The sequence below is a fragment of the Nesoenas mayeri genome (genome assembly GCF_963082525.1).
Source record: "Nesoenas mayeri genome assembly, chromosome: 1".
NCBI classification, from domain to species: domain Eukaryota; kingdom Metazoa; phylum Chordata; class Aves; order Columbiformes; family Columbidae; genus Nesoenas; species Nesoenas mayeri.
The window spans coordinates 979,826-993,730 of record NC_137541.1 but is presented as its reverse complement, the minus strand read 5'-3'; the positions used below and the strand labels follow the sequence as shown (position 1 = coordinate 993,730).

General features: G+C 58.9%; 2 protein-coding genes across 2 annotated transcripts; one reads left to right on the top strand and one right to left on the bottom strand.

Annotated features, from left to right (window-relative positions):
- Positions 1-1,598: 1,598 nt before the first annotated feature.
- ARF5 (ARF GTPase 5) lies at positions 1,599-5,509 on the bottom strand (the record flags this gene model as incomplete). Its single annotated transcript, XM_080363283.1, has 6 exons — positions 1,599-1,685; positions 1,800-1,925; positions 3,852-3,923; positions 4,223-4,332; positions 5,075-5,155; positions 5,443-5,509. The coding sequence occupies 6 exons, from the start codon at positions 5,507-5,509 to the stop codon at positions 1,599-1,601; spliced, it is 543 nt and encodes a 180-aa protein (XP_080219409.1).
- Positions 5,510-5,840: 331 nt separating this feature from the next.
- Positions 5,841-13,224, top strand: GCC1 (GRIP and coiled-coil domain containing 1). The gene is made up of 3 exons (XM_080363611.1): positions 5,841-5,873; positions 6,764-7,822; positions 10,582-13,224. The coding sequence occupies exons 2-3, from the start codon at positions 6,776-6,778 to the stop codon at positions 11,878-11,880; spliced, it is 2,346 nt and encodes a 781-aa protein (XP_080219737.1). The 5' UTR covers positions 5,841-5,873; positions 6,764-6,775; the 3' UTR covers positions 11,881-13,224.
- Positions 13,225-13,905: the final 681 nt, after the last annotated feature.

Below are 13,905 nucleotides of genomic sequence, written 5' to 3'. Positions count from 1 at the left end.
GGAGGAACTGCTGCTAAATGGGGCATTAAATTATGAATACTTGAAGCGAGTGGCTGTGTTTTGTTCCCCAGCCCTTTTGGAGCAGGACGAGCGGAGTCTGCCCCATGGGGCCCCCCAGCAGGATGGGTGCTGGTGCTCTGAGCACCCCCCTGAGCCATTGCAAGGGCCAGCCAGGACATCTCCATGGGGACAGCCTGGGTGACAGCCAGGGCATCCCTGCAGGGACAGCCTGGAGGGACAAACAGTGTAACCCCACGGGGACAGCCCTGGGGACACAGTCAGTGTAACCTTGCAGGGACAGCTCTGGGGACACAGTCAGTGTGACCCCACAAGGAGAGTCTCGGAGGGACACAGCCAGTGTGACCCCACAGGGACAGCTCTGGGTACACAGCCATTGTGACCCTGCAAGGACAGCTTTGGGGACACAGTCAGTGTGACCCCACAGGGACAGTTTTGGGGACACAGCCATTGTGACCCTGCAAGGACAGCTCTGGGGACACAGCCAGTGTGACTCCGCAGGGACAGCTTTGGGGACACAGCCAGTGTGACCCCACAGGGACAGCTTTGGGGACACAGTCAATGTGACCCTGCAAGGACAGCTTTGGGGACACAGCCAGTGTGACCCCACAGGGCACGCTGCCAATGCACCTCACCGGGAGGCGCCCCGTTGCCCCAGCCACGCGTGACATTGCCACTGCCCGTCCCCATGATGCTCCGTCCCTGCTGCCTCCCCCAGCACCTCTGGGCACCCAGCCCGGTCTGCTCCCCCTTCTCCCGGTGCCCGCAGCTCAGCCCTTCACTGCCCAGCACTTGGCTGTGCCCAGTGCCACTAATTAACAACCCAATTAGCGCTGCTGCAGCACGCAGCCTGAGCCGACCCCGCGGGGCTTTCACCAGTGCGGCCCCAGCAGCCACCCTGACAGCACCCCAGGGTGGGGATCAACCAGCTCAGACACCTCCTGGCACCCGGGGATGAGGACACGAGCTCACAAACGCACCTCAGCGCCTCTGCCCCCCGCCTGTGCTCCCGCACAGCGCACGGGGGTTTTATTCAGGTGCAAATCCCTGTGATGCTGGTGGAAGATGCAGGTTGGGGCGTGGGGGCTCTTGGTGGCACCCACAGGCAGCAGCGCCGGGCGCAGGGTACAAAGTGGTGGCGTTTAATAACTCAATATACAACAGCACGTTACGCAGCCCCCGTCCCCGAGAGAAAGAGAGCTATCGAGTCGATCGAAGGATAAAAAGGACGATCCTTCCCATCCCGCTGCCTCCCAGCCCCGCTCAGCCCCCATCGCCGCTCTGGGCGAGGAGTAGGGACACTTGGGGACATGCCACCCCGGCAGGTCCCTGCAAGCTCTGGCAGACGGCACATGCAGGTGGGGAGGGCGGCCGGCACGCAGCAAAGGCAGGACGCTCAAAACGGAGCTGCTTGCAACGGAGCTGCTCGCAGAGTCCTTGAGCTCACGTCCTACCAGATAAACACACAGAGACGAGGCCACGCTGGGGAGAATGGAAAAAAACAAACCCCCCCCATAATAAACCAAAGAAAACGAAACAAAACAGCAGTTGGAAGAGATGTCCCGGCTCATCCTGCTCTGCTAGCGCTTGGAGAGCTCGTGCGACAGCCAGTCCAGCCCGTCGTACAGCCCCGTGCCCTGCGTCGCGCACGTCGCCTGCACGTACCACTGCGAAAGAGACGGAGGAAAAGGCATCGGGTTCTGCAGCCCCGTGCCCCCTGGGAGCGACCCCACGGGTCCCTCCTGCGGGGACGGGGATGGGGACGTCCCCCCAGCACTCACGGTGCGGCTGCGCAGCGCCTGCAGCCCCAGCTTGTCGGTCAGCTCGCTCACCGCCATGGCGTTGGGCATGTCCTGCTTGTTGGCGAACACCAGCAGGACGGCGTCGCGCAGCTCGTCCTCCTGCAGCTGCCGAGAGAAAGGGGACGGGAGCTTAAATACTGCAGAGCAGCAGCTTGCAGTTCTCAAGACACCTTTTCCTTAGCCCTCACATTCGGATTAAAAAAACACCCAACAACTTGAAAATATAAACTAGATATTAAAAGAGCGAACAGAAACAACCCAAAAGCTTAACCTTTACAAAATAATGACTTTTTAAGACAATCTCAGGGCCTGTTGCAACAGGACAAGGGGTGATGGTTTGAAACTAAAGGAGGGAGATCCAGGAAGGATTGTTGGAGGAAGAATTTGTTGTCCTGAGGGTGGTGAGAGCCTGGCCCAGGTTCTCAGAGAGGTGGTGGCTGAACCATCCCTGAGACATCCCAGGCCAGGCTGGACGGGCTCTGAGCACCCTGAGCTGCTGCAGATGTCCCTGCCCATGGCAGGGGGATGGGGGGGCTGGGATGGTCCCTTCAACACAAACCATCTGTGATTCTATATTTTTAATGTTCTGCTCATCGTTGGGCATTTTGAAGTTCTGTTGTTTTTTTCCCACAGTTATGCACATACTTGTCATGCTTTCCTTAAGTTGGTTGGATTTAAACAAATACTATTACTACTATACTCCCCTGAATAATAGAACATGATCTGTGCAAAAGTTGCGTGTGTTCCATATCATAAGACCTCCAGAATTCCTTTATCTTGGAGATAGGTGTGTATAAGCACACAAACAGATATTGTATGGACACACACGACTGCAAAGAGCAGTTCTGCTGCCCTCCAGTATCTCGGCTGCCCTGCCAGCCCCATCACTGCCCTGCCGTCCCCATCGCTGCCCTGCCAGCCCCATCACTGCCCTGCCGTCCCCATCGCTGCCCTGCCAGCCCCATCGCTGCCCTGCCGTCCCCATCGCTGCCCTGCCAGCCCCATCACTGCCCTGCTGTCCCCATCGCTGCCCTGCCAGCCCCATCACTGCCCTGCCGTCCCCATCGCTGCCCTGCCAGCCCCATCGCTGCCCTGCTGTCCCCATCACTGCCCTGCCAGCCCCATCACTGCCCTGCCGTCCCCATCGCTGCCCTGCCAGCCCCATCGCTGCCCTGCCGTCCCCATCGCTGCCCTGCCAGCCCCATCGCTGCCCTGCTGTCCCCATCGCTGCCCTGCCAGCCCCATCACTGCCCTGCTGTCCCCATCGCTGCCCTGCCAGCCCCATCACTGCCCTGCCGTCCCCATCGCTGCCCTGCCAGCCCCATCACTGCCCTGCCGTCCCCATCGCTGCCCTGCCAGCCCCATCGCTGCCCTGCTGTCCCCATCGCTGCCCTGCCGTCCCCATTCCTGCCCTGCCAGCCCCATCACTGCCCTGCTGTCCCCATCGCTGCCCTGCCAGCCCCATCACTGCCCTGCCGTCCCCATCGCTGCCCTGCTGTCCCCATCGCTGCACAGAGGTCTTGGTGGCACCGGGATGTGCTTCACAGAGGGGATACATTGGAGAGAGGGGCACCAGGGACACGGGGACCGCCATGGGGACAGCACAAGAGAGTGGGCACCATGCTCTCCGAACAACAACTAGCAGGCAGTGGGCACCTGCCCGTCCCTTGTCCCCACTCGGTGCCACATCCCTCCCCAGGGATGCTCTGTCCCCCCCAGGCAGTCACACAAGGAGCAAACACCCCCCACCCCACAGGCTGGCTTTTGGACGTCATTTCTGGACACTCCCCATGTGCCCTGGGCGCTTGGCTAGCAAAGCCCTGACTAAGTAAAACCTAAACCGGCATTTTCTCAGCCATTTCTTTCACCCCTTGCAATCGCTCCTGGGCCCTGCAGGTCCAGCCTCTCCCGCCAGTGGATTACTCTCGGGTCCCCAAGCCCGTACCCAGATGGATGTCCCTGGCTCCACGTTGCAGGCAGAGGGCTGGGGGATACCCCCCTCCCCACCAGACCAACCCCCCCAGCACCCACCATCTTCTGCAGCTCCTCGGCAGACTCCTGCACCCGCTCGCGGTCGTTGCTGTCCACCACGAAGATGAGACCCTGCGGGAGAACCAGGCAGCTTGCGTGGAGGAGAGAGGGACATCCAGGCGGGCTGCAGGTACCCCCAAACCAATGGGGGGAGCGGCCCAAATGCCCCCCAAGTGCCCCCATGCACCCTCCACAGAGCCAGAGCAAACAGCCACATGGCATCCCAAAGGGTGCACCCCGGAGACCAGGACACGCTCCCTGCTGTCACCCACAGCCCAGTTCAGGCCACAAGCCCTGGGGACCTCCAGACACTGCTGCAGCTGGGGGGTCACCCTGCCCTGCCCACGCCCCCCTGGCCGTGTGCCCCATACCTGCGTGTTTTGGAAGTAGTGTCTCCAGAGAGGACGGATTTTGTCCTGGCCGCCCACGTCCCAGATGGTGAAGCAGATGTTCTTGTACTCCACTGTCTCCACATTGAACCCTGCGGGGAGGCAGGAATCACAGAATCATGTTGGTTGGAAAAGCCCCTCAAGCTCATGGAGTCCAACCATAACCCACCCTGTCCCTGCTCCATGTCCTGAGAACCTCATGTCCGTCTGTCCAGCCCTCCAGGGATGGTGACTCCAGCACTGCCCTGGGCAGCCTGTTCCAATGCCCCACAGCCCTTTGGGGAACAAATTGCTCCCAAGACCCAATCTAAATCTAATTCTACACCACGGGTGACCATCCTCGCTGACCCAGTGGCTCAGCCCATTCACAGCCCACCCCCAGCTACGGGAGATGGTGCTGAGCACCCTCTGAAGTTTTGCACCCAGGACCTGGCAGGACACGGGGCAGCACATGGGGGTTCACACCCGCCGTGCCATGCGAGTCGATGCCGCTGGTCTGTGCTGATAGCCATGCCAGGGACAGAAGCCAGACAGGCACAGGATCACGGGAGGGTGACAGCTGGGGGGACGGGGTACCAGGGTGTCATGGGGCACATCTCACCCCACACAGCCCCCAGCTGATGGGGGAGCATCAGGGCTTGGCTCAGGGGGACCCACAGGAAAGCAGTACCTGGGTAGGTGGCATGGCCTGCAGGATGTGACAGGGGGACCTCGCCTGGTGCCAGCTGTCACAGGCAGGGCGGGGGACCCTGCCTGGTACCCAATGCCAAACTGAGGGACCCTGCCTGGTGCCCGGTACCCGGTGGGGGCCCTGCCCGGTGTCAAGGCACTCACCGATGGTGGGGATGGTGGTGACAATCTCACCCAGCTTCAGCTTGTAGAGGATGGTGGTCTTGCCAGCAGCATCCAGCCCCACTGCAACGATGAGACGGTGTCACTGGCGCCGGTACCAGTACGTGGCCCGGCCCCATCCCCATCCTCATCCCCATCCCCATCCCCATCCTCATCCCCATCCCCATCCCCATCCCCATCCTCATCTCCGTCCTCATCCTCATCCTCATCCCCATCCCCATCCTCATCCCCGTCCTCATCCTCATCCTCGTCCCCATCCCCATCCTCATCCCCATCCCCATCCCCATCCCCATCCCCATCCCCATCCCCATCCCCATCCCCCAGCCCTGCTCTGCCGCCCCCGCGCTCACCCATCAGGATCCGCATCTGCTTCTTGCCGAAGATGCGGGAGAAGATGGCGGAGACCGTGAGGCCCATGGCGGCGGCACAGGGTCGGGACAAGCCGGGACGGGACGGGACGGGACGGCCCCGCTGCCACCCGCTGCCTCCGCGCTCCGCAGGCCCCGCCCCCGCGCACCGGGCCCCGCCCCCGCGGCTGCCAGGCCCCGCCCCCTCCCGCCCCCGCGGCTGCCAGGCCCCGCCCCCCGGAGCGCTGCGCGGAGCGGGGATCCCGCATCGCCCCGCCCTCTTGCGGAGCCCCGCCCCCTCTGTGCCGCCTGCCCCCGCCCCGTTGACCGCTCCGCTGCCGCCCCGTCCGTGCCCCGCGGAGGCGCATGCGCAGTGCGCGTCGGTAGCGGGCGGAAGTGGCGCTGTGCGCATGCGCACCGGACGCCGGCCGGAGGTAAGGCCCGGGGTGAAGGGGCGGTTGCTATGGAGACCCCTTCGGGGACCCGTCCCCCCTCCCTGCCCCCCGCCCCGGCCCCGCCGCCTCCGCTGCCCCATCGGCCCCTCCTTCCCCGCCCCACCGGCCCCTCCTTCCCCGCCCCACCGGCCCCTCCACCGCTGCCCAAAAGCCTTTGCTGCCCCACAGGCCCCGCTCCGCGGCTTCCCCAACCCCATGGGCGCTCCCTGCCCCACTGGCTTCTCCACCACTGCCCAAAAGCCTCCTCTGCCTCCTCGGGACCCCGTTGCGCCCCCCGCCTCATGGCCGCTCTGCTCCAGCGCTGCCCCTCCGCCCCGCCTCAGCAGGTGCCCTAGTTGTTCCCCCACAGCTTGTCACTCCCGTCCCACTGTGTCCCCGTCCCACGCACCCACACTCCCCTCCCGTGACGGCCCCGGCCTCTGACACCCCCTCCCTGTGGGGGGGCCTCTGCAGCAGAGCAACCCCCCCCCGCCATGGTCTTGTGCTGTGGGGCCCCCACCCGGAGCTGCCAGCACTGGAGTTACCTTCACAGGCGGCTGCGCTGCCGAGGGACAGCCCGAATGGCTGTTCCTCTTGAACGGTAAAAATTGAGTCGTTTATAGATGTAGCCCCCCCAGACCGAGCCGACAGAGAGCGCTTGCAGGGCAGATATCGCCCCATGCAAGGCGTTAAAGCTTTTTCTCTGTTTGAGAAGCTTGAGGGATCGCTGGGGTGTGCGAGTGCTTTGCTGGGCAAAGTGCGTGGTGAGGGACACGATGTGGTGTCCTGGGGGGTCAGGATGTTGCTCCTGCTTAACTGCATCCTCCTGCTGATCACAAATGTGTCTTTGCTGCTCCTTTAGCCTTTGTGCTGTTTTTTTCTCTTTTCAGATCGCATGAATCATGGAGAAGTTTGGCATGAACTTTGGAGGTGGGCCGAGTAAAAAAGATCTTCTAGAGACCATTGAATCGCAGAAGAAGCAGCTTCTTCAGTACCAGATGCGGCTGAAGGATGTCGTCAGAGCCTACAAGAGCCTCCTCAAGGAGAAGGAAGCCTTGGAAGCCAGTTTGAAGGTGTTGTCCGTATCTCACGAGGCAGATATCGGCTTGAGCGGCGCCCAGCCTGTGTCCGGGGCCAGCTCCGGCTCTTCCTTTGCCGATTCTGCCGACGACCAGAGCTCGGTTCACAGCGAGGACAGCGCGGGGACGGCCACCAGCGCAGACACCGCTGCCAGTCTGGCCAGTACGAAGGGTGAACCGGGGCCTGAGGATGACAAACCTGCGGCCGCCGGTTCCTCTCTTAAATCAGAAGAGACAAGCGGCTCAGAGAGCGGCGTCAGCACGAGCAACGGGGACGTGCCGCCTGCTGCCGGTGAGGCTGATAGAAGAGTGTTCCAGCTGAAGACCCAGCTGGCCACCCTGACCAGCGCCCTGGCCACGGTCACACAGGAGAAGTCCCGCATGGAAGCCTCCTACCAAGCTGACAAGAAGAAGATGAAGCAGGACCTGGACGACGCCATCAAAAAAGCAGAAAACGAGACCGAGAAGTTGGAGACGGAGCTGAAGTCCATCCAGGAACAACTGGCCGAGACCAAAGCCCGTCTGATCACGCAGCAGCACGACCGAGCCCAGGAGCAGGGCGACCATGCGGTGATGCTGCGTGAGCTCCAGAAGCTGCTGCAGAACGAGAGGACGTTGCGCCAGGACACGGAGCTGAAGTTGGAGGAGACCCGGGAGGCCTTGGCCGGGAGGGCGTCTGTGGCCGACCGCGCCGAGGGCTACGAGCTGCAGATCAGGCAGCTGAGCCAGGAGGTGGAGGACCTGAAGAGAGAGCTGCAAGCTGTTCAGGAGCAGAACGAGAAGCCAGACCCGCGGATACAGGGTCTGCAGGAGGAGATGAGCAGCCTGAAGAACCACTTCCAAGCGCAGCTGCTGCAGGAGATGAGGAAGGTAAATAATTCCCCGGCTGCCACCCGGGATGGATCGGGAGTGGTTGGAGCAGGGTTTGAGGTGGAAGGAGCGCAGATTGTGATGCTGTTGTCCCAAAACCAGGGTTCTGTTCAAAACCAGGGGAGAAGGAGGGGCAGCACCAAACTCTTCAGTGACCAATGTCGCAACCCCGGGGAACGGCAGGAGATGTACTGGGGAGGGTCAGTGGGACATTCAGAAAAGGTTCTTCCCCAGAGGTGCTGGACACTGAACAGGCTCCCAGGGAGGGGTCACGGCCCAACCTGACAGTGTTCAAGAGACTGGACACCGTCCTCAGACACACGGGGTGACCTGGGGGGTGTCCTGTGCAGGGACAGCAGTTGGACTCTGATCCCTGTGGGTCCTTCCAGCTCAGGACATTCTGTGTTTCTTTACTCAGTGTGCATGCAAATGAGCCAAATTAGCGCATAGACGAGTTACTTGTTTACAGAGCTGTGCAAATCTGGATGCTGGAGTAAAGCCAGCACGCCAGCAAGAAAAGTAAAAGGCATTCTATATAAAATCTTATCACTACGTTCACACCCTAAAGAGCCAATTCTTACACATTTGCATATTCCATTACATAATCCTTTTAGCATATAATGAGCAACGTTCAGCTAAAGGACACTTTACCCAACAGTCTTGAGTTCTGTGTTAAAGCAAGACTCAAGTAATTGTGGGGCTTCAAAATGTCTAAAGCTGTAAGGGCAACAGGGTCTGTAGTTTGTGATTTGGTGCTTTGCAAGTCACTCTTTGTTATATGAGCAGACTGACCTAAAACTGAAAGGGTTTAAAACCTGTTTCCCCCAAAATAAGACCTACCCCAAAAATAAGCCCGTTAACCCAGCCCTGTCCCTGCCCCATGTCCTGAGAACCTCATGTCCGTCTGTCCAGCCCTCCAGGGATGGTGACTCCAGCACTGCCCTGGGCAGCCTGTTCCAATGCCCCACAGCCCTTTGGGGAAGAAATTGTTCCTAATATCTAATCTGAACCTTTCCTGGCGCAACTTGAGGCCATTAAGTGTGTCAGTGCCGTACAAGGTGCAATTACAGGAGCTCATAAAAAGGAAATCTCTTCTAACCAACCTTCTTCAGGGAAGCTCAGAGTGCGCTAGAGAAAGAGGAAGATAAATAGAGGAGAAAAGCTCTAATGCGTGTGTGCAGGGGGAGCGAAGCGCTGGAAAGGGCTGTGGTGGAAAGAGGACCCTGTGCGGCTCTGCGGGTCGTGCTCGAGGGTTGGCACCAGTAGCGGAATTTGCACCTGGCGCCCCCCAGCCTGTGATCCTCTCACCTCCCTGCGCTCCAAAACAAGTTTCCTTCTCTCTAATCTGAATCATCAGGCTGGTTTAGTGTGATTTGCCTCTTTTGTGGGAATTGTTCTGTTAGAGAAGTGCCTTTTCCGTAGCTTTCCTATAGCAAAGGCTCAGGCGTGGATTGCAGGAATTGTTCTAAAGTAATTGGTTTATTTGCAAGGTGCAGCGCAGCTCGAGCTGGGGCCTCCTGGAGAGGAACCCTCTGCAGAAAAGCCCTTGGCCAGTTCCCCCCAGTCCCAGCCCCACACTGCGCGTCACTCTGGGCCAGCTGCAAAATGACAGTTTGGGGTCTCCCCGTTCTTCATTAGTCTCTTCATTTCATCAGGTGGGCTGGCAGTTACAATTTGCACCTTCAGCTGCTACTTTGCACCTGCAGCTGGAGAATATAAGTTCTTGGTAAGAGCCAAAACAGCCACGTTCCGTCCCGTTGCTCATCTCTGGGGACGCAGCTCCCCCAGCTTCCACATTCAAGACTCTGAGGCTTTTTTTTCCTTAACAAAGCACAAAGTTCAAAGGTTCCCAACCTGCAGAAGTTGAACAAATTCTCAGCAAATTCTATATAAGCAGTTTCTAGCCAAGTTCTCCAACAAGCAGCGTACCCAATAGTTCAATGAGCTCAGGCAGCCTGTTCTCTGTTAAGTGTCTCTGCTGTTACAACACGTGAAGCGGAGTGCATGAAGCTTTCCTATCCTGCTCTCTGACAGGTGATGCAGACCTGACTCGGGTGGTTTAGTTCACGATGGTGATTGTCAGGTTTCAGTTCTCAATATATGGGGGTTTTTTTAGCCCTCACATTTGGATTAAAAAACAAAACCAAAACCAACTTGCAAATATAAACTAGGTATGACAAGAGTAAACAGAAACAACCCGAAAGCTTATTCTTTACAAAATAGTGACTTTTAAAGACAATCTCAGGGCCTGTGGCAACAGGACAAGGGGTGATGGTTTGAAAGTGAATGAGGGGGTTTCAGGCTGGACATGAGGGAGAAATTGTTGCCCCTGAGGGTGGTGAGACCCCTGCCATTGTCCAGAGTTGTTATTAGTCAGTTGGTTCTCAATAGCTGTAGAAACTCTGAACACCAGCTGTTTGCTGTAGCTACTCAGAAACCACTGAATTCTGTTAAAATCAGTGCAGCAAGGCGTAGCATTGAGGTAGATTGCCGTTAGAAGGATGAAGGCTCTAGAGCACACACACGTTTGGAAGAAACCCTGTGGCAGATTGCGAGTTTGGTGCTTCCCGCAGCACCACAGGTAACGCCAGGAGTAGCAGCAAAAACCCTTTTATCCCCCAAAGAAACAAAAATCCCAAAGGCAAGTCCGTGTGGTGACTGATTTGGGGGACGGGATGGCCCTGCCTTGCCTGGAGTTGGGCAGAGCGGAGCAAAGCCCCGGAGCACTGGTCTAACCCTGTCCGTGTGTCTGTCCCCAGACGGCGCAGGCGGAGGAGCAGCTCCGCCAGCACGCCCAGAACGAGGAGCGGCGCGTGGCCGACCTGGAGGGACAGGTGTCCCAAGTGTCCGAGCTCCTGGGCACCTACGAGAAAGCCAAGCAGAAGGACCAGGCGGTGATTCAGAAGCTCAAGGACCGCATCGTCCAGCTGGACCTGGAGAACAAAACCCTGGCCATCGCCGCCTCCAGCCGAGCCCCCGCCGACGTTCACCTCGAAGAAACCAACCTCGACGTGAATGTTCTAAGGGATAAAATGGAGAAGCTGAAGAAGCTCTTGCAGGCGGCCGCTAAGAAGAGTCAGCCGGCTCTGGACATCGAGAAGCTGTGCGAGCTGGAGCTGCCCAAGGGCAGCGAGGCCGGGGACGGCGAGAAGGCCACGGCTTTGTACTACCAGCAGGAGCTGAAGCAGCTGAAGGAGGAGTTTGAGCGGTACAAGATGAGGGCACAAGTGGTTCTCAAGAACAAGTCGGCCAAAGACGGCAGCGTGGCCAAAGAACTGGAGGAAGCGCAGGAGCAGCTGGCGGACCTGAAGGAGAAATACGTCGCGCTGCAGCTGGCCGCCGAGGACACGGAGAAGCAGCACCGGCAGGACATGGAAGCCAAGAGCAAAGAGCTGTCTCGGCTGCAGCAGATTCACAAGCAGGAATTAGAGCGGTGCCAGCTGGAGTACAGGGAGCGGGCGCTGAAGCTGGAGGAGGAGATGCACAAACAGCGGGACCGAGCTCTGGCCGTGCTGGCGGAGAAGGACCAAGAGCTGGAGCAGCTGAGATCCCTCACGCTGCCCTACGGGCTCCAAGGATCCAAAAACTACCTGGCATCAGGGACCACGAGCAGCGACTCGCCAGGGAGCGATTCCTCCGAGATCCTCCCCCAGGCCCTCCACCTCTCGGCCAGCAACGAGCCCACCTTCTTCTTGTACGCAGAGCAGCTGGCTCGCAAAGAAGTGGAGATCGGAGCGCTGAGGAAACAGAAGCACAAGCTGGAAATGCAGGTTCATCAGCTCCAGGAGAAAATCTTGGTTGAGGAGGAGAAGCACCGGGAGGAGGTTTCCACACTTCACAGCGAAATCGAGAAGAACTTCAGAGATAAGAGCAGGGAGGGGGCCAACCTGGAATACCTCAAAAACATCGTGTTCAGGTTTCTGACGCTGCCGGACTCCCTGGGGCGCCAGCAGACCCTGACTGCCATACTGACTATCCTGCATTTCAGCCCGGAGGAAAAGCAGGCCATCGCCAAACAGTCGGCCTCTGCCAGCTGGTGGCTTTCTGGGAAGAGATGAGATGCTGCGTTTTATTCCCGGCTGCTTTTCTGGAGTCACACATTTCTGGTTATTAACTCAGACCACTTCACTTGTGGTGGAACCTCTTTCCAACTGTGCGATGGAGCAGGGACCTTCCAGCAACAAATTGGGCTTAAACTACTGCTCTTGGTACTAATTGGAAGTGGGATTGTGCCAACTGTTCCGGTAGGATCACAGCGGGAGCTGCTGTGAGAATTTGCTCCCAGTTGGAACTTGATTAAAGAAAAAAACCTGAAGATCCTGGTGCTTTTTTAAACACCATTTTTTAGGAGTCCCTGCGTGTCACGCGTAGGGTGAAACTCGCTTCTGTCTTCAAACAGCAGGCAGGCTTGTGACTGCAGGAACGATGAGCCTTGACCACCAGCATCATCAAAACGCCAAAAATCTGGAGCATTTTCTCAAAAGGTTTTGTTTGTATTTTTAACCTAGAGCCAAATTTCCAGCAGTGGACGCGGCAGCTCCCGGTGGCGCCGGGGCCAGTCCTGTGGCACCACGTGTGTTGGTGCGTTACCAGTGCTGAGCAGGGTTCTCTCTGCACTTATCGGGGTTTCCCAGGAAGGAGGAAAGATGTCGTGAGTATTTCTTCCCCACTAGTGCCAAACTAGTAGGCGCTGGGCAGCAGTTGGAGCAGATACCGGAGCTTTCTGACCCCATTTGAGAGCCAGAAAGCAGGCGGAGGACAGGCTGCAGTAGGGATGCTGACCCTTCAGCAGTTGTTTTCGAGGCATTTGGGAGTTGTGGTGAAGTTCTGGACGTTTGCAGTGTGGGTTTTAGAAACAGGGCGTCGTTCCTGCTGGGACAGAGGAGGCAAGAGGAGCCTGACGTTCCTCTTGGTGTTTGCGGTGGGCGCTGGGGGATTCTGAGCGCCTGGCCGGCTGCTGCGCGCACCTCCAGGTTTTACCTCATTCCTTGCAAACTGGTGAAGGCAGCGGGAGGAAAGCCAAACTGTATGAAACAGCCGTGCTTTGGTTGCGGTTCCGCCCGCGTTCCTGCGCGTTGCCGGAGCCCAACGCCGCAGCTCGGCAGGGAGGTGGCTGGAATGAGGCGTTTGAGCGGTTACAAGACTAAAACCAGAGCATGTGTTTTGAATATTACTGGAGCGCGTGGGAAGGGTCCTCGGGCAGCTGTGAGCAGGGGACGCAACGCTGGCACAGGAAAACTGTCCCCTCCGCCACGGCAGGACCCCAACTTTCATTTTGGTGTTTGTGCCTTGAGAGCCGGCAGGCCGGAGACAGGGAATGCGCTGTGTCACCCTCAGAGCCTGTGTTTTTGCTGATCGAGCCTGTAACTTGTTGCCTTCCCTTTGCTTTCCATCTCCCTCCTGCCCCGCTGATGGTTGAGACAAGGGACACGGCGTCCCTGGGGTTCCCCCATCCAGCCCCTGGGTGCTGGGGCCACTCGAGGACACCCAGCTCAGAGCCAGGGCTGCAGCATCTCTCCCAGCGCCTGGGACAGGACCTGGCTCTGCAGGGTGACACGTGAGGAAAGCGGCAGGTGGCCCCAGAGGGCTCGGTGGCCCGGTCCTGGCTGGTCCCTGTGGCTAGGGGGACAATGTTGGAGCTGAGGGCAGCTCGCACGCGGACTTGGGATTCTGTGTGGGCAGTGGAGTGGGTTTCTGTGTCCAAAATGTGCTCTGCTGCAGCAAAACTGCTCCTGAGGTCTGAGCAGGCGCCGACGCTCTCTCTGACAAAGGCTGCGCAAGGTCAGGAGGAAAATAAAACTCATTTCCCAGCTATTGTGTGTCCTGTGAGCATCGAGCTCTCCGGAGCGGGCAGGAGCATCCTTGCGCCTCTGCGGAGCTGCGCAGGCCGGGGCTCCTGGAACAGCGCCGACGGGAAGTGTCAGTGCTGGGAGTTACGTGGTCACTGCTCTCCCAAAACCAGACGGGGACGTTTTGCTTCCAGAGGTGTCGGGCGCTCGCCTGCAGCACTGGAACCGGCTGCTCCCGCCCGAGCTGCTGCCGAAGCCTCTAGAGCTTTCTCAGCTGCGTAGGCAAAATCTCAC

What these genes read in the sequence shown, in the direction of transcription:
- GCC1 (XM_080363611.1), top strand. Translation starts at nt 6,776, where the DNA reads ATGGAGAAGTTTGGCATGAACTTTGGAGGTGGGCCGAGTAAAAAAGAT. An exon ending in TGCTGCAGGAGATGAGGAAG is followed by an intron (nt 7,823 to 10,581) that starts GTAAATAATTCC and finishes GTCTGTCCCCAG; the next exon opens with ACGGCGCAGGCGGAGGAGCA.